The sequence below is a fragment of the Rousettus aegyptiacus genome, unplaced genomic scaffold, assembly GCF_014176215.1.
Source record: "Rousettus aegyptiacus isolate mRouAeg1 unplaced genomic scaffold, mRouAeg1.p scaffold_m13_p_3, whole genome shotgun sequence".
Taxonomy (NCBI): Eukaryota; Metazoa; Chordata; class Mammalia; order Chiroptera; family Pteropodidae; genus Rousettus; species Rousettus aegyptiacus.
The window spans coordinates 145,503,054-145,523,985 of NW_023416306.1; the positions used below are offsets into that span (position 1 = coordinate 145,503,054).

The following is a 20,932-nucleotide window of genomic DNA, read 5'->3' on the forward strand; positions in this document are numbered from 1 at the left end:
AATGACAAAATTCATCTTAATTTTTTCCACCTGTCATGGCTGCTAGTCTGTAAAGGTTCACATGGACCCCATCTAAGCTGAGAAGGTAAAGGCAACTGTAATTTAACCGTCCCCATTATGCAAGAACAATACTGGTCAAGCAGGCAGAGGCTTGAACTCAGATCCAAGCTTTGTCATAAGTAGTTTTATTGACCTTGAACAGGTCAGTTTACCCCTCTGGGCTTTAATTTACACATGTAAATTAAAGATGGGACTGAACTTCTATGTCTACAAGGGTGTTCAGGAAATGGGGGTGGGGGGGTGACCACAAGCACTTAAACTAGAGCAGCCCTGTCCGATTGCATTTGATGAATGGATTCTGCAGTCTATTAAATATATTTTTCTTTAGGCTGTTTTTTTTTAAACTAGTTAAACTGCATGGTTACTTTCAGCACTGGAACCCTGACTGCCTGTGTTCAGTGCTATCACTCCCTGTGTGACCCTGAGCAAGTCTGCTTATATTCTAGTTAAATCCTCGTCAACAGTACTTATTATGAGGATTAAATGCGGATGTATGAGGCACTGAGAACTATGTCTGGCACATAGTAAGTATTCCACAAATACTTTTAGGTAGTAAATGATACTATTTTTATCATTCCCTTTATATAACCTTTATTATGTTTTCTTTAAGCCCCCCAAAATCTTTTTAAAAATGTGTTAAATCTTATTAAATAAGTTTTGTTTCAAAACAGACCTAGAAACTGAAGGTACACCTTGAATTTGAAAAAGTATCAACATAACGCAAGCCCCTTAGCAAATTTAAATAACAACCAGACTCAATGTTCACATGCTAGGAAATTCTAGAGATGCTTCAACGTAGCTTATATCTATGAATATATAATGTCGCTCTGCCAAGAATTGATAACTGATTTTTTTTTCCTTACTGAAATAAAAAATAATTGCCCTTCTAACTGAGTTAGCAGGTGAAGTAATCCAAAATAAAACTACCTTACTGCAGAGCTTTTGATTTCGCACTGTTTTGTTTTTTAAGACAGTTAAGACCCTCCAGATCTGTTATTAGGCTGACAACTAATAATCTATTAGGGCTGAATCCTTTGCAGTTAGTCCCACTGGACAGGGAACATATGAGAGGACTGAGGCCAGGAAGGAGGGGAGTAGTGAGGGAGGAGGGAGAGGCAGTCGGAACAGCGCTTAGGAACTCACATGCAGCCCCTGCAGCAGCGTTGGGAGTGCCCACGTGGGTCCTCTAGGAAGTGCCAGCTCCCCACCAAGGTCCTGGGCGAGTGCTCTGTTCTTATGTCCTCTGTATTGAGAATATTCTGTGGTAATTATTTAATTAAAACTTGTCTATATGACTTCACATTGGATACTTGCTTGGAATTAAGCCCAAATCTCATTCATCTCCCACGAATTAAGTTTCTTGTATTAAGTGATCACTTACCAATTAAAACAGAGGGAAGGAATCTTGCCACATGAGTCTGAGGCAAAGGTGAGGATCACGTTTCCAGTTTCCATCGTACATACGTAAAATGTGGCTGGGTGGGGTTTTTGCTTTTCAATACTTGGTTCCTGTTTAGTTGTCAGGTCCTATTCCCCCTAGTTAATTCCTTTTTAAAACAACTTGAAAACACAGAAATCCTTGCGTAGCTATGGGAGAGTTTTAAGTTGCCCACCCATCATGGACTGGTTTTTTTTTGGGGGGGGGGTAACCTCCAAAAATAAGACCTTTAAAAGAAAGCACTATTAAAAAGAAATGACTAATCTTTGAAATGGACATTGAGGATTTACTCAAAACATGTAAAAACAGAAGCCTGAGCTGCACACTGATATCTTCCTCAGAGGATGTGCAGAGCAGGTGGGCACAGACTGAAAACATTTCATCTGAATGGGGGAAAGGGCCCTAGAATATTCAAAAGAAAGAACACCTTTGAACTATAGACCATGAGATCTCTTGGCTCAGACCCCAGTCTAAGAGACATCCAAAGAGGCCTTTCAGGTTGAACTAATTTGTATCTCAGCACATGCAGGTGAGACCTGAGCCAAGAAGAAATTACTAAGTGTTATATCTTCCTGATAGGCTAAATCCAAGTGCAGTGAAAGGATTAGCTTCAAGAAGCATGCAAGAATATCTGAAAAATGAGTAATGGGCACTGATGAGTTTTCACAAGTGCATGCAGTCGTCTGGATAAGCACAGGATTTGGCATTCCAGAGTGCTTGGACACCTGAGTCCAATCTGGTGACCACCCTGGGTAATGAAACTCAACGTAAAGAACTTCACTACATACTAATGTGGCAATGGCCTGGATCTCATTCTGGTGGTTTGGTTTTGTTTCTTTTTCTCTTCATTGTATTTATAAGAGAGATACCAGGTTAAAAAAAAAAAAAAGTATGATAGGTGGTTGCTCAAGGCTGCCTTCATCAGCAAATAATTGCTCAAGGCTGCTGCCTTTGTCTCCTACTTCCCACTCTCAAGCCTCAGAACATTTTATTTGTCATGGGGAATTCTAAGCTAGCCAGAAAGAAATAAAATTGATCTTGTTGATAACACTGCTTCCCTGGTCCCTATCAAACCAAACTTATTTTTTATACTGAATCTCACTAAGGCTATAACACTGAATCACTAAGAATAATTTCAAACCACCTCGTAATACAGACAATAAAATAGAATGTTCTTTAGGAATATGTCCCAGTGTTTCTGAAACAGATTTGTTCAACTTTTAGGGAAATTGCACCGATACCAAAATTAAGACTTATTCAAGGTCTCACTAGCAGAAATCAACCTTTGTAACACTGAATTTAATCTTCCTAATGACTTAGTAAATACAGAATGTGCTAGCCAAAGTAAACCTGTTTTCAAAAAGAAAATGTGTTGAATCTCAATTTTTTAAAACATCACAAAAATCACCCATGATGATTTAATTGCTCACTTCCAAAATATAGATGTAACTCATTCTACACATTCACTGTGTTCCTGAAAATTTATACAAAAGCTTCCATTTTAAAAAAGTTAAAACTAATTTCAGAGGTACTTTATCATCATGTCCTATTTATGTTCCACTTGGAATAAGAACTAATATTTTACTAAGTTTCTATTTCACCCAGTCCACCATATAAATTTTCTGTTAAGAAAATATTTTAAAAGAGCCCTAAGGTGTAAATTCTTAATGGCTATAAATAATTGCTAAATACTTCTTTTTTGAGTGGAGTTCACAAACCAAGTCTTCTTCAAGTGGTGTGCTCATCAAGTCCACACAGTTTGGCCCTAAATTTGACACACTAGCATATGTGTAGCTATTCATCCATCTGTGGAACAGTTGTGGGGGCCCTGGGAAAGCATGGCTGTCACCACAACCACAAGAGAGAACCCCATTCTTGCAAACACAGAATCTTTCTCCAGCACACATGCTGGACCCCTTGAGGTGAGAGTTTTAAAGAAGCACAAATCCAGGGGCAGGGAGATTTAAATTACAATCCTCCTTTAAAGTGATTATACATATGTACGTGTACACACACACACACACACACAAATTATCAGGCTCTCTGATGCACATCAAAAGGGATGAACCTGCATGAAGATGGCATCAAGGTCTGAGGGGAAGAATGTGGCTCACATCCCCGCTTGACCACTGGCTCCCTAGGTCACAATCCCTGTCCTTCAACAGAATAATAGTCCTGACAATAGCCCTCACAGGCCTGTGAGGTAGGTTAAATTCATTAGTTGATGGTTGTCATGGTTTTCAATCCCACAATCGTGGTCCAGAGAGAGCTTACAAAGGTCTATTCTAAAAGTTTAGGTCACACAATAAATATTAGTTTACTTCTTATAAGTGTGCCACGTTCTCTCCCCTTTCCTGCTTTACAACACATCCAGGTCATATTTCCATTCATCCCTAAAACACTACAGTGTGTTTCCAAAATGGTGGAAGGAAGATGGAAAGAAAGAAAGGGATCACACTGATATCCTATGGGGCCCAGCAAGACAAACTGTTCTAATGCACCCCCAAAGAACAAGGAAAACCAGCTTTCTCACCCCAACTCCTGGGAAGTGGTCAGAGAAGGATGCTACATGACTGAGCTTACATTAAGCAAAGGAGGGTCCACACAGAAAGAGGATAAAGCCCGCCCATTCCTGATGGGGCTCACGATTTGCCAGGGAGTTCACACTTCAGCCGCTGACCTCTGCAGCCTGTTCACCTCAGGGCTAGGCATCACTGAGCCGAGGGTTCTGGGAGCCCTCTTTGCTCTTACTCTTCTCTGCTGGGCTGTACTTGGACCCTGTGACTGAAGACTTGTGTCCTCGAAGCGTGTGGGCATTCAGCATCTCCAGCAGCAGGTCGTAGACTGGGACCATGTTTTTGCACTTCATGCTGAGCAGGTGTTCCATGCCCTTGTTACTATGGGGACAAAAAGGTGCTGATATTCCCATGAGGTAGCCAAGAGCACTTTGAAATCTTCCCCAACTCTCCCAACATAATAAATCTACCTGCCCTCCCACCACCCCCACCTCTACCCACTTCCCCCAGCCTTTTGTTCTATGGGTCTGGCATCTGGATCCTTCAATGATCTGCACTTACGGGCAAGGACAATGTCCTGTGGACCTCTGTCCCACCACTCAGGCAATGGCCTGGCAGCACCTGGCGCAGAGCACAGTTTACTCTCATTGTTCACAGTAGTTGTGTTCTGTGTAATTACCACAAACACTGAATTGGTGAACATTGAACCATTGCTCCTGAGCAAAACACACGGTTAGGTTCCTGAGAGCCTCTAGTCACAAAATTTTCATCAGCCCATTAATATATAACCTCATTTTATCTGTGTTTTGGTTTGAAGACTTTAACACATTGTTGATTCATTAACGTTTAACTCGCGGCTTATAGCACTATAGCTCATGCTTGAATAAAGCTTATCTAACATACTTTCTCCATAAGGCACATCACAGCCTTCTGGCACTATGTTTGGGGACCATTTTTAGATAATGAAATCTCCAACAAAAAGCACAAAAAATGCAAAATCGCGACACTAAATAGACCTTGTAAGAGACACTTGTTCACAATATGAGAGCTGAAACAGAAAGCAGAGCATCACCTTGTTGACCTCAGCTGCGAATGCAAGTATGGACAACTCAAATGTTTCTGCCACCTTGTCAGTGTCCCCGAATGATCCTGAAAGCACTGTGATTGATTTGGGGGTCACGAGTTTTAGCAAGCAGGAAAATTCACAAATATGGAATCTGTGAATAATGATGGGCTATCTGTTCTGCAAATGGTGTGTACTAAATAACCATTAAACAGAGGTAGGGGTTGTTTTCATTTCCAAACCTGTTAAAGTTCTTGAGGTGTCTGCTGTCTTCCTCGTGGCCCCCAGAGTTTCCGGCTCATCTCCCCTCTCCCAGCTCCAGGGCAGGGCTACCCTCGCCCTGGGTGACACTAAGCAGCGAGCCTTCACTGCACTGGCACAACGCCATCTTCGGACATCAGCACACCCGATTTACCACGGCCCTGCCTTCCTGAACCTGTCAGCTCACCAGTTCTCTTAGGTCTCCTTCTTAACGTCCTGATGCTATCGTAAAGAGAGAACTCCCAGCGAAGGCTTTCTGCAGTTCCCCAGATCACCAGCCTCAAGAGTTGATCTGGGAGAGCTGGGTTTAGCCTCTTCATGAAAATGACCGCAGGGCCCAGGCCCGCAGCAATACGGGGACGGGTTCACTTTAGGGAAAGACCTACACCTTTTAGAGCAACATAAACAAAAACCCCTAACAATTAAAAAATAGATGAGCCACCACAGGATGCCATAAAGATCCTGTGAGGTGCCACGTGACAGTCATTCAGTGCCCACTATTTGCCTACTTTAGGTTACAGGTATGTGCACTGATGAAGAACCCTCATTTGCTTTCAGGGGTTCACCTTCCTTTAAAGGTGACAATTCTACCTTATCTATCTCAAACTTGTACTTTTCCCAAAGCTCTTCACCCTCTGAGCATGCCACCACCCCCCAACCCTCACGTCCCCATGTACCGGTGAAGTGGATTGTACCTGGTGTGCCTGACATGTGAAAGGAGCATCAGGAGGTTAGCCAGGCGGACGGACTGCTGCTGGGAGGGGATGCCACTCTTGGCGATCACCCAGACCAGAGCATCGATCACGGCGTTCAGTAAGTGAGTCAGCTTCCGGCTGCTCTCAGCCTCCTGTGCTGGTGCACCTAGGGGGTACATACCTGGGCAAAGAATAAAAGCCATGATTCACTGCTCTAAGAAAAGGAAATGGAAGTCATGTGCTCAGGCATTCAGCATGCCAACATTTCCAGAAAGAAGGCCAAGTTGCCCTGGGTTCTGCATGTGTGCTGAAATCTTAAAAGCACAATTTTACCTCTCCATGGTGCCTCCCGCTCCCCCTGAGCCAGCCCCATGGCTGACCTGGAAGGGCGAGCCTGGCTGAATCTGGGCAGACTAAACTGCCCACCTGGCCCAGAACTGTGGCCTTAGCTTGTATCTAATTCTCTCAAACCATTATATGGTGTATCTCAGTTGCAGCAACAAATACACATATAAAGATGGTCAGAAAGTGAAATTAAGTCTACTCTTAGCCTCTGGGAGGGCCTCGCAGTAAGGAGAGTTTAACAAACATATGACCACTGCTATGCGGCTTCTCCTGCCCACCTCCCCCGTGTGTGCCACATGTACCCAGTCACGGTGAGCTCACTGCCACCTATGTCCAGGCCACCAGCGTCCTGCCTCTGATGGCACCTTGCTGGAGCAGGAAGACCACCAATTTTGAGTCAGACAGACCTACTTCATGTCTACCGCTCCGACCCCTGACCAGTTTTCCAACTCCTCACTGAGCAAAGTTTACAGGCACGGGTCTTCCAAGGCCTTTGCATCCACACTACCAGGCAGGCTGCTTCTCCCATCCAGCCCTGTACTGTTTAATTCTCCACTAACAAGGATCTAAGATACTGTGGCCTCCCAATGGTTGCAAAATAATATCACAGGTGAATCTTTCCTGCACCCCTATCCCCAACTCCCTGATTCCTGAAAGCAAGGAAATATCTAGCTTGTCTTCCAGGCTTTTGATTTCCAAGTAAAAATAAATAGCAAATATATGAAATCAAAAGTGGAGCTGCCAACTTTTGACTGCAATGAGAATGAAGGATGGCTGGCACTCCATCAGCCACAGAATTTGTTTTGGCAATTTTGTTCTCTATTTTTATTAGTAATTTCAGTTTAAGTAAGGCAACTAAGTTCAATTAAGGCAAAGTACATACCAAACTACAATTATGCAAGTGTAGTGTTTCAACACATCCCTGGGCGCATGTCCCTCCATGTCTAATAATGCAGGTTTAAAATATTCATCTTTTAAACAGCCCAGAATCGCTTCTCTATCCCACATGCTAACCTCGTTCTCCACAGTCCTTGAACCTCCCACTGTCCCCCACAGCAGATGACCTGCCCTTCCACTGCAGAGGAAACAAGCTCCCACCCTCAACCCAGAGTGCCCCTTTCAGTGGCCCAGATGCAGAGTCCAAACTGCCCTGGGCACTTACCCAGGGTACTAGTCTCTTCTTGCTCTTTTCATCTTTAGTTCCCAGCATACCGCACCTTGAATTTTACTTTCAATTCCTTGAACAGGTAGGTGATGCACTGAACATGTGGAACTTTCTTTCTGCTTAGGAACACTCTCCCCTTCCTCCTCCCCCTCCTCCTCTTCCTCTCTCCCTCCTCTTGCTTATCTATATCCATTCCTCCTGTAGACCGCAGCCTGGTTATGAACTTCCTTCTGGAAGGTTCCCCTGATCCACAAGCTGGATATCCTCGTACATGCCCCACAGCCACTCTCCTACTCTCAAAGAGACTAGACATAAGCGCTTCAAGGGCACAGACTATCTGTCATTATATCCCTATCTCCTAGTGCAATGACTGGTGTGAAGTACACATTCATAAATGGAAGCACTAGACTGAATTCACATAGGTTCGATTTTTTTTTCATTTTTAAACCAATCACACCATCATAATTGAAACAATAAATACACATGTTAATGCGTATTTTAGGTATACCACAAAATTATTAATCAAATAAAAGTATGGAGAATATTATTTTAAGCTTCCTTTCCCTATTGACCACAGATGCATTAACGAGTGCCTTACTTTACCTTTAGTCTGCTCAGCTATATGATTTGTATGTGCTCCATGGATTTCTCCTCTAGAAATATCCAAAATTGTGTAGAATCACATCTCCATCAAAAGTGACAAAGACTGAAAATATAATAAACTCTCAGCTTGTACACAAATGTTCATAGCAACATTACTCATAAGAGTCTACAAGTGGAAACGATTCAAATGTCCATCAACTGATGAATGGATTAACACAATGTGGCATATTTTATATAATGGAAAAGTATTCAGCCATAAAAAAGGAATGAAGTACTTTGAAAATATCATGTGAAGTGAAAGAAGCCAGGTCACAAAGGACCTCATTTTGTAGACCCCATTCATATGAACTGGCCAGAACAGGCAAATCTACACAGACAGAAAGTAAGTTAGAGATCGCCCAGGATGTAGGTGGGACAGGGCCTGGGGAACGTTGGATAAATACACAGTGTTTTTTTAGGGATGATAAAAATGTTCTAAAATTGGTTGTGATGATGGTTGCTAAGGCTATAAATACACTAAAAACCACTGAATTTTATACTTTAAAAATCAGTAAATTGTATGGTATGTGAATTCTATCACAATAAAGCTGTCATTCAAAATAATAAAATAAATCCTCATAACCAAAATTACAGTAAAAGAAAAGAGCCCTCAGTGCCTCCTCTGTCTGATCAAGGCTCCCGTCAGATAGCATGTGTTGGTTATTGGGTCACCCCCTTCATAAGCGAGCAGTCATTGCCAAGGGCTGGGTCTTGTATAGGCTCTGAGGAGAGCACAGTTCCACTCAGGACCTAGGGTCCAACAGTGACAAAGTTTTGGAGGACAGGAATCGCTACAGTTTTGGAAAAGGCATATACTATATCAATTTTATATGTGAGAAAACATTTTATACACAAGAAAATTAACCTATATAAAATCATCCTGGGAAGGAATTGGGCTGAAGAATACCCATTTTGCTACCTGACTCTCCAGTCAGCTGTACGGTGCTTGCACTTGGGTATCCACACACTCCCGTGCTCACTGAACGTGTATGTAGAGAGTGATTGCTAAGTGGCAGATACTGGACAGGGGCAAGTGACAAGACACAAAGCCCCTGCCCTCAGGATGCTCACTGCACAGATACAGAAAACAACAAATAATTTGCCCCTGCTACTACCCTCCAAAGGTAAAAACATCAGGTAAGATTCATTGTAGAACTAAATTAAATTACTTTTCATGAAACTAAAGAAATACAGTAAAAAGGCAAGATCTTGGCACCAGGCCCCACACATACCAAAGGAAGTAAAATAAAATCAAAGACATAATCTCCTCTCCCCTTTATCGCCTGGGAACGGCTGTGTGTGTGTGTTCCTCTCACTAGCCCACCTAATGACATTCTGAGCAGCACATGAGAGGAGACAGGCAACCTCCCAAGATTTGCTATGTCCTAAGTGTTCAAAGGATGAAGATATAAACTTGCCTTGACTGAAGGCAAATAAATAGGAAGATCTACAGTGTTTACTAAAAATCCCAGAATACTAACCAAAAAAAAAAAACTGTTCTGGCTTTTGGGAGCTGTGTGTAGTGTTTGCTTTGTGAAAGGAACTTCTACCTATGACCATCCCCTTTATTATCACCTCCTACCCTCCAAAACCATGAGAACAGACTAAAGTTCAAAAGGTGCTGGTGATATGAAACCAGCAGAACAATGTCCACAGTGCTTTGCCATGTGTTCTTGATCAATAAGAAATAACCCATCTTGCCTCTTCAGCATCCTTCTGTGTGTCCTTTTGTGCCTTTCCCTTCTCCACTCACATACTACATAGGAACTCTCGCCATAAATTCAGAGTGAACCAGGGTTTGAGTTGATATCTCTTAATAACTTTTTATCAGGTTCTGAAAAAATTTTTATTAGTAGTTTCAAGTATCGATTTCTCTTAATAATTTTCTTAACATAAAATAGGATTGCCTGGTTCTAATTCTCAATTTCTTTCATTTAATAAGTTTCATCCTTTAAGTCTTAAAATTGTTCAGATAAATAGACGTATTCCTAATTTTAAATATTTTTAAAGACTCATTATTCAGATTGATTCAATCCTTTTTATTGCTGAGTAGTATTCTACTGTATGAACAGAGAAACGTTTGTTTATCCTTTCACCTATTGGTGGACATTTGGGTTGTTACCAGTTTTCGTATGAACATATACTTTAATCTCTCTTGAGTAAATATACCAAGGAGTGAAACAATTGGGTCATCTAGTAGGTGTATGTTTAACTTTTTTAAAAAATGCCAAACAGGTTTTCAAAGTGATTGTACTAATTTACCAGCAGTGTACAAGAGTTCTCATTATCCTACATCATCACAAACACTCGATATGGTCAGTCTTTTTAACTATAGCCACTCTATTGAGTATATAATGTTTTTTTAATTGTGATTTTAATTTCACTTTTCTAATGAATAATTTTAGCATCCTTTATGTAATTATTTGCCATCAGTATATCTTCTTTACTGAAGTATCTGTTCAAACATGTGCCCATTTTTTAAGTGGGTTGTATTCTTATTATTGAGTTGTAACAGTTCTTTATACAGTTAGATACAAATCTTTTGCTGAAAATATATTTTGCAAATATTTTATCCTGGTCTGTGGCTTGCCCTTTAATTTTCCTAAGAGTATCTTTGGAAAAGCAAAAGATTTCAATTATGATTAAAACAAAATTATGAATCTTTTAAAGTTCGTGTTATTTGTGTTTTATTAATCTTTGCCAAATTCAACATAAACAAGATAGTCTCCTAAATTTTTCCAAGTTTTATGATTTTAGTCTTCACATTTAAGTCTATGATCTATTTGAGTAAATTTTTACAATAGGCATGAGGTTCAGTTCAAGGTTCAGCTTTTGGATATATCTATCCAACAGTTCAAGCATCATTTATTAAAAGATCATCCTTCTCCCATTTCCTTGACCTCTTTGCTGAAAATCAACAAAGTCTATTTCTGGACACTCTATTCTGTTCCACTGACCTGTTTGTCTACTTTGATGTTAATATATATTGTTTCGAAGGCTTTATTAATAAAGCCATCAACTCTTGAAATCAAGCAGCATAAGTCCTCTAACTTCATTATTTTTCAAAGTTGTCTTGGCTGTTCCAGATCCATTGCATTTCCATATGAATTTAAGAATTGGTTTGTCAATTTCTACCGAAAAGCCTGCTGAAATTTTTATCATGATTAAGTTGAATTCATAGATCATTTTGGGGAAGGACTGCCTTCTTAATAATCCTGAATTTTCTAGTCCATTAACATATGTATTCATTTAGAATTTAATTTCTCTCAATAATGTTTTATAGTTTTCAGTGTATGATCTCATCTTTGTCAAATTTATCCCTAAGAATTCATAATTTTGATGCTATTATAAAAGGCATTGATTTTTAATTTCAATTACCAATTGTTCATTGCTATCAGAAAGAAATACAATTGATTTTTATGTAATGCCCTTATAGCCCACAACCTTGCTAACCTCACTTTTTTGTAGACTCCTTGGGATTTTCTACATGGATAATCACATTTTTAAAAGAAGAGTTTTAGGTCTACCTTTCCAATCTGGATGCTTATCTCTTTTCTTGCCTTATTGCTAGAACTTCCACTAAAATGTTGAATAGAATTAGTGAGAGTGGACATACTTGCCTTGTTTCTGATCATGATTAAGTATAATATTAGTTTTTGGTTTTTCAAAAATGTCCTTAATTAGGAAGTTTCTATCAGTTTATTGACAATTTTTTAGCAAGAAAAAGTATTTGATTTTTGTCAAATGCTTTCTCTGCATCTGAGATAATTTTTTCATGATTATTATTAACATGGTGAATTCTATTGATTTTCAAATGTTAAAGCTGATATTCTTGTTCATAATATATTATTGGATTCAATTTGCTAAAATTTTTTAGATACAAAAATTCTATAAAAATTTTTAGCACCTATGTGCATGAGAGATAATAGTCTGTTGTCTTCCTTTCTTCCAACATGTTGGTCTGAGTTTCCTATCAGAGTAATACTGGTCTCGAAGAATGGGTGGAAAGTATTCCTTGATCTTCAATTTTCTATGAGTATTTGTAAACTTGGTATTATTTATTCTTTAAATGTTTAATAGAAGTCTCCTAGAAAAGCTCTCTGGGCCTAGAGTTTTCTTTATGGGAAAGTTTTTAACTACAAATTCAATTTCTTTAAAAGATATGTGACTATTCGGGATTTTAAAATTTTTTCTTGATTGGGCTTCAGTAATTTGTCTTTCAAAGAATTTGTCCATTTCATATAAGTATTCAAATGTATAGGCATAAAGTTGTTCATATTACCTCATTATACTTTTAATATCCACAGAATAGTAATGTCACTCTCTCACTACTGTTATTGATCATTTATGTGTTCTTTCCTTTATCCTGATCAGTCTGGCTAGAGGCATCAATTTTATTGATCTTCTCACAAGAATCAGCTTCTGGCTTTCATCTTTTCCTTTCTTCGGTTACACTGATCTCCACTCTAATCTTTATATATTTTTTTCTACTTACTTGGGGTTCTATTTGCTCATCTTTTCCTAATTTTTTAAGGTTGAAAGCAGAGGTCATTAATTTGGGACCTTGCCTTTATTCTACAATGGGCCTTAAGAGCTGTAAATTTCCCTTAAACTATTGCTTTAGCTGCAACCCACATATTTTGCTATGTTATGCTTTCACTTTATCAGTTCAAAATACTTTATAATTTTACTTTTTTCTTCTGTGATCCATGGGTTTAGATATATTTTGATTTGTAAATGTTAGGAAATTTTCCAAAATCTTTCTATTTTCAGTTTCTAATTTAGTTCCATTGTGTCAAAGAAATTACTTTGTATGATTTAAACCCTTTTAAATGTATTGAGCTTTATGGTCCGAAATATGGTATAGCCTGGTAAATATTCGATGACTACTTCAAACAAAAGTATATTCTGCTGTTTTGGGGTAGAGGGTTCTATAAATGTCAATTAGGTCAAGGCGGTTGACAGTGTGGTTCAAGTCTTCTCTATATTTACTGATTTTCCATCTATTCATTCTATCAATTATTACGAAAGGGGTATTAAAATCTCCAACTATGACAAGGGATTTGCCATTTTCCTCTGCAGTTATATCAGATTTTGATTCATGTATTTTGAAGTTCTCTTATTTGATACATAAATATTTAGGATTTTTATGGGGTTTTTTTTTTTTTGGCAGATTTACTCATTTATCACCATCATGCTCTAATTACTTTTTCTAACATTAGCATAGCCACTCCAACTTTCTTTTGATTAATCTTAGCATGGTATACATCTTTCCATCCTTTTATTAGTAACTTCTTTATATTTAACTGAGTTTCTTGTTGGCAATAAAAAGTTGTGTCTTGCTTGTCTAGTCACTTTGACCGTCTTTTCCTTTTAATTGAGGTGTTTAGCATATTTACTTTTAATTTTTGATGTGATTAAATTTAAATTTGTCATCTTAATTTTTTCCTATTTGCCCTATCAAGTTTTTTCTTTTCTCTTTTTTTTTTTTGGTTCCATCTTATCTCCTGTGTTGGTATATTAGTTCTAATTCTGTTATTTTAATGGCTACATCTGTGTTTGTGATATACATATTTAATTACAGCTTATCTTCAAATAATACTATAGCACTTCAAGGACAAAATAAAAACTGTGATTCCATTTGTCCTCTCTGAGCCTTTATGCTCTTGTCATACGCTTTTGTTCTATATAAACCCATAATACGTTATGATTTTTGGTTTAAACACTAGATTATCTTTTAAAGATCAATAAAAGAGTTCTAAATAATAAGAAAAAATTAACTATAAATGTATTTACCCATGTTTTTACCATTTTCAGGGCCTCTATTCCTTTCTGCAGATCCATGTTTCCATCTGGTATCATTTTCCTTATGCTCGAAAAAGACTTCCACTGATATTTCTTAGATTGTAGGTCGGCTAGTGATAAATTCTTTGCTTTTGTAAGTCTAAAAATTTTATTATTTTACCTTCATTTTCATTGAGGAAGAAATTCCTTATTAATAATTTTTTTTCTTAAAGTACTTTAAAGACGCTGTTCTTTTGCATCCCTGAAATTTGCTGTCATCCTTGTCTTTGTTCCTCTATCTGTAATATCTTCATTCTCTGGCTGCTTTTAAAACCTTTCTCTTCGTCACTGGTTTTCGGCAAGTTGATTATGATGTGTGTCATAGTGTGATTTTCTTCATATTTCTTGTGCTTAGGATTTATCAAGCTTCTTGGATTTGCATTTATAGTTTTCATTGAATTTTGAAATTTTCAACTATTGTTTCTTCAAGTATTTTTTTCTACCTCCCCCGTCCCACCACTTCGGGGACTCAAATTTATGTATATTAACAATTACAGTTGTCCCATAGTTACCTAATGCTTTTTTTTTTTTCACTTTTCCTTTCCATTCTTTTTTGATAGTTTCCATTACTATGGCTTCATATCTTTTCCTCTGCTATGCCTAATCATATGTAAATACCATGTAGAAATAGTTTCTACATTTAGAAGTTCGATTTGTGTGTGTCATTTTCCATGTCTCTCCTTAACCTGCTCATGCTTTCCTCCACCTCTTGGATATATGGAAGAGAGTTACCGTAACTGCTTGAATGTCCTTGTCTACTAATTCTATCATCTGTGCCATCTGGGGATCTTTTCCGAGTTGATTGGTTTTTCTCCTCATTATAGGTCAGGTGTCCCGCTTATTTGGTTGGGTGCTGGATATTGTTGCATTCTTTTAAATATTCTTTGCTTTGTTCTGGGATGCAGTTGAGTTACTTGGCAAAAGTCTGATTGTTCAGGCTTTTCAGTTTTGTTTGGTAGGGCTGGAGCAGCTTTTACGGTAGGGCTTATTCATCCCACCACTGAGGCAATACCTTTCTGAGTACTAAACCCAATGTTCAGTATTATTACAAGGTTTCCCCCTCTGGCTCGTAAGAACCTGAACTATCCATCGCCCTGTACGAACTCTTGGGGTTATTCTGCCTGCTCCTTTCTGGTGGATTTTTTCCCCCATCCATGGTTAATATCCTCATAAGCATGAGCAGCTTGGCATCCCCAAATTCATAACTTTATCTCTTTGGTTTAGTAAGACATTGGTGTCTTCTTGAGTCACCTCTCCTTACACTGCAACCTGAAAACTGGCTCCGGAAAATAAACTGGGCAGAGGGCTCGCCTTGTTTGTGTCCCTTCTCCTGGGGATCGCTGTCCAGTGTGGCCTGTTGTCCAATGTCCAATCTCTAATTTATATATTGTCAGGGTTTTTAAATAATTTATTTTTTAATTACATTAGTTTCAGGTGTACGACATAGTGATTAGATGTTTAAATAGCTTACAAAGTGATCATCCTGATAAATATCGTACCCATCTGACACCATACATAGTTCTCTGTCAGGATTTTTTAAATTTAAGCTGAGAAAATGGATTCTGTCCCTGTTTTTGCTTTTAATTTAATTTTACAAATAATCCAGAAGAAAAAAACCTATATCTTTAAATGCCTAAAATCTAGCATAGAAAAGACCCACCTCTCCTGACAGTGGAAACTTTCCTATAGAAACAGAATCCCATTTTCTAACAGCAACACCAAACAGAATAAACTTATTTAACAACTCTTATGACTACCCAACAAGAAAGGAACTATTTTAAAAACAAATTTACCATAAACAATTGCCATTTACAGCCTCAAGTGGTAATTACACCACATATCTGCCTCACCCTCTGTTAATTCTCTTAAACATGGCAGTTCTGTCAGATGCTGCAAGAGGAATGCCATAGCCTTAGTCTTTCCCATGTGCTCAGATGATGCTTTTAGCTTTCACAACAACACAATACAATGTCTCACAGGCTAAAATGATTGTAAGGAGCCTTGCCAAATAGAAGGCTTTATACTGCAAAGTGTTGTAACAAGAAGCAAACGACTTCCTAAGGAGAATTTGGGGGCACAGAAAAGAGTTCTCAATTATTTCTGCAGGTAAGAGAAGCCCCATAATCTGGCACTTAATGATCCTCCTGTGCTAAGATGACAACATACTTCTCAAGCAAATTTTTCCTTTAACAAAGACAGAAATGGAGGCACGCATGTGAGGTAATGTTCATAGATGGGTTGAAAGAGAAGATCAAGAAAAGTTTATCTTTTTCCCACAATTTCAAATGTCCTAGCTGAACATTTCCTATATGCACATCGACTTAAGCGCTGATGTAAGTGAAGCCTTCAAATTATTTTTTAAAGGTGAATGGTAACAACAAATGTCAAGAAGATGCCAGGAGCCCCGAAGTATTTAGGAGCCTTCTTGAGTTTCTCTACACTTTTTGTTGCTCCAACAATTCACTATCACTGCTCAACACTGTCTGCTTTCCAGAATTGGGTTCAGGGGGAACGTCCTGGCAGGCAGGTAGGGCCAGATTGAGACCCAACTTGGAACTACCTAATGGTTGTCTTCAGGGTCTCTGAACCTCACATGACCTTCGGATTCCTTCTTCTACCCTCTTCTTCAAGACTAACCCTGCCTCAGCCCCCCATCCAGACATCTCCTGGATAGCACCAGGCCTACTTCAAGTACGGGCTATTACCAGTCCACAAAAAAATAAGTAGAAGTTGAGGGTAAGCATGTGGAAACTTTTATAGCAATTGACAGAGTAATTTTAAATCAGTTGAATGAAATAAAAAAAAAAACTAGGGCTTATATTTTGTACTTTCATTTCACTTTTCTAATAATTTATTTTTATTACATTTTACAAAGGCAACTGTCTATACTAATTTAGAAATTAAAGAAAAAGAAACCTGGTCCTTCACCGCAGATATTCTAAGAAACACTGCTCTATACGTTTCCATTTCCCCTTCATCAAAATAGTGCCAACGGCTAAGAGCACATGTTAGTGTCAGAGAAGAAATGAGTGTAGGCCAGAGAGGAAGAGGTCAGCTGGACCCAGATCAGGAGACTGCCTGGGCCCTGTACAGCCACAGGTTCTGAACTGAGTTTAGGCTTCAGGACCTGCTAATTTAAAATAAAGTGGAAAAATATGATCTCACAGATTCCTGATGTTTCAAACATTAAGCTCTAAATTTGGATAAAATCTAAGTAATAAAGTCTCATATGTTGCCCAAACGAAGGGATCTATTAAGTTCCTCCTTGAAGACTAAAACCTAGATATACATATTATTTGAGAAAGAAAAAACAATAACTTAAAGACCCAACAAGAGTAACTAGCTAAGCAAAGCAATGAATACCTGGTATGCCAGCTGGATCAAACACCAGGTAGACAGTAAACTGAACAGTATCAGTAAACTGAACGGTATGAAAACTACATACAACTTTGAAATGTGCACAAAATAACACATCTCTGTTTACTGCAGCAATGTACATAAAGGCAGGGGACAAAAGGAACTGTATATTAAGTAAAGCCCATCAACAGATAAGTGGTTGGACAATTTAGACAATGCCTTCAGTCAAAAGATTGTTATTTCTCTCCTAGTTGACCTGAAGGGCTTTCACAGCATTTTGAAAAGTAAAACTGCAAGATGTAGAGAAATAGTTATATACACTGTCCCAATTTTAAAAAAATTAAAAGCCTATCTGTATACAAATTAGAGGTGAGATATTATTTTAAATGAGTATTAAAGGATAGAAGAAGGTATGAAGTCCACCGTCAGGTTGTTAAGATTAACTACTTGGTATTGGGGTGGAAAAGTCAAGCAAAAAACATGATCAAAGCAAGCCTCTTTCAAAGTATCCACTTTTAACATAAGATGCTATGCTGTTTATGTAAAATTATGTATATAAGCATGTGTGTATATTTATATGTGTTTGTGTGTGTGTATGAGAGAGAGACAGACAGACAGACAGAAAGGGGAGGGAGAGAGGGAGAGAGTTGTTACAAAATCATCACCAAAGTTGTGATTACCTTGGGTGGGGGGAGGTTATGTGGCAGAATTCCTAGCAATTTTTTTTCTTTTGTTAGAATGTTTATAATAACCAAGTATTATTTGTATAAGAAAAAACAGCAAAGCTACAACATAAACATATCTTAGATGCCTTCCTCGTTTTCCTCAAGTCAGGTTCTTCCTCCCTGGCCCTTCCACGCCAAGTTAGTTCTGGCTCTCACTGTCCCTCACGGCTCTGATTGGGCCCCCTGCCTCGCTCTCTCCTCTCTCCAGGCAGTCCTCCCTCCACATGGAAGCCAGAGTGATCTACTTGCCCATGATACTCCCCTGGCTGAACCTCTTCTAGGGCCACTCAAGGCCCCAGGCAGTGGTTCTCAGCCTGAGGTGTGCAGCATAATCTTTGGTGCTGCATTTTACAACCCTGTGCACCTCCCTCTGCTCTTTCACTGCATGACTTACAGCTCCCGGCTCACCCATGTTCTCCCACCCCTACTCCTCCCGCCTGCCCAGCTAACACCTATCTGCCCATTCCTAAAGACTCAAACATCGTCCCCTTCTACAACCACTCCGGTGTCTCTTCTTATGTTTTTTCATAGTACTTTATTATAGCACTAGGATCCATTCTTTTTAATGATTTCTTTTCTCTCTCCCTCCCTCCACTATGAGCTATTTGAAGTCCAGACTATATTTCCTATGTCTTTACCAAATGAATCAATGAATGAAATGAATGAACAAAGGAATCTGTAAAAGCAGATTTACCCAAAAATGTAAATATAAATGCATATGAACCATGTAAAATGCCTGTATAAATACTAAAAAAAAAAGGCTGAGAAGTAAACACTTCAAAGTTCATTTTTCTCTTTTCCAGCAAAGTGGTTTGAGCTACCTTTTAAATTACTACCAGTAATTCACTCAACGAACAACTTATATTCAAGCTACTAAAAGTTAACCGACAGTTTAAATCCCTATAAAATGAAATGGAAAAGTTGGAAAGAAAGCCATTTTCCTCTTTTTAAATAAGTTCAACACTCTTCTTGATGACACGCCAATTCTAGAAACAGCATCTCTCCCCCATAAAACATGGCCCAGCTGTGTGGTTACTTACTGGAGTTCAGGAGGATCATGGCCTTGACACAGAGATACTCTTTGTGTTGGAGTTTTAGCTCACGAAACCTTGAAGTCATTGCCAGGAGCATGTCAAAGATTTCCAGAATTCCTTCCACGCATTTCCCTTCATCCCTAAAAAAGTTCATTGGAAATTTAAGAAACATACAGCTTCAGGTAACCATTAAAGACAAGAATTTTTAATCTTAAATTTTATCTTGTTCATGTTTTAACCATAACAAGGTGGTAATGAGAAAATGCCATGCTTTATATGAAGAATCATCTTTATGTAAAGAGTACAGGGCATTTCCTATAAATCCCTAAACATCTGAATAAATACAATTTAGGCAAATATGCATTGAAACTACATTTCTTTTCTACCTATTCACTAAATGTTATCTTAGAGGAATAACATTTTGTCGATCATCTTAAATCATTTCAGTCAACCAGCTCTAGTTATGACACATATTACTAAAATGAGACATTCCACATTTCTATCAGAAGATTCTGAAGTGTTAATGAGGTAGACTGATTATTATAGAAGCAAATATCCCCCCCAAAAAATAATCCTTCACTCTCACTTCCTGATGGTCATTTAGAAACTAGTGGGGCAACTAAGAAATATGAAATATAATGTGAACAAAAACTAACATGATGTACAAAGAAATCAAAATTATAGAAGATGGATTAGATTAGAAATGGAGACATGGGCATTTTTGACTTGCCAAAGATTACTTTTAAGCAAAAGTTTTAGACAAACTTGGAACCATATAATAAAATTGTTTAGTACTCCTTAAAGAAATAAATTTTTAAGTATACTTCTGAAGCTAATTACTTTAACTGTATCTAGAAAATACCAGCTTCAATTCACTCCAGCCAGACACATTTTTCTGCCTCAGTGCTCCCAAAAACTGTTATCATGAGTCACAGAGTTACTGGAAGTCCTTGAAAAGCAGTAAGATTGCTTTGCTATACAACTTTCCTCTGCTTCTAAGAGCCTCCAGTGCACAGCAAAGGGTAACTGTGGAAGCAGTGGGTTTCTAAGAGTTTCGTTTTTAGTCTCCATAGCAGCCCCTCAAGAGGACCTGAGATCTTCAAAGAACTGGCTGCTCCTCTCCTTCTTTACCCCAAGTGACACTTCCAGTGACAGTGGTGATTGGGGAAGGGCCTCTACAATTCAAATGAACTGACGCCAGTGGGTATCACCAAACCTAGTGAAGCCTTTCCTATTTGGTGCTATGCTAGGATGGCAGCTCACCAGGATCCTGCATTCCACAGCATTCACACTCTTGCAAACCCACCCACACAAAGCTACAAGCATGCAAACTGCTCACTCTGGCAAACAAGCATGGTAACTTCTGCAACCAGTTGAGGCTTTCTGAAAGTGCACACATTAAATGATAAAATATGAGTGTCCCCTGGAAGTTATTCATGGGGAATCAGGCCACCTTGGAAAATCAGGGCCCTTGCAAAGGATGCCGAAATCTGTAGGAAACCCCTAACCCTCCTCATGCCCCATTCACCCACCTCCCCTACTCTGGGCTTCCCCAGGCAGCATGCAACAGATGTTCAGGAAGGACGACGCATGCGCTACACATAGCAGAGGCACAAAAAGTACTTGTTCACTGAATGCCTCTCATGGCAAATCATCGAATCACTCTGCCTGGGAACATATAATTATTGGAAATTATAATTGCTGGGTTTGAGGACATCTGACACTGAGAAAAGCTTGTTTTAGAATATCTCTTGGGGCAAAAACAAAAATTCCAACGAGACTGTATT

General features: G+C 38.8%; 1 protein-coding gene across 7 annotated transcripts in view; it reads right to left on the reverse strand.

Moving 5' to 3' along the window:
- Positions 1-402: 402 nt before the first annotated feature.
- Positions 403-20,932, reverse strand: part of ESR2 (estrogen receptor 2) — a 63,386-nt gene continuing 42,856 nt past the window's right edge. For 6 of the 7 annotated variants that reach the window (XM_036238308.1, XM_036238309.1, XM_016141772.2 and 3 more), the window contains 3 exons: positions 19,152-19,285; positions 6,034-6,214; positions 403-4,395 (listed from right to left, as the gene is read on the reverse strand). In XM_036238308.1, the coding sequence (XP_036094201.1) occupies positions 4,203-4,395; positions 6,034-6,214; positions 19,152-19,285 (508 nt within the window). In that variant the 3' untranslated portion in view covers positions 403-4,202. The remainder of the gene's footprint in view (positions 4,396-6,033; positions 6,215-19,151; positions 19,286-20,932) is intronic. The other variant, XM_036238311.1, reaches the window with a different exon arrangement.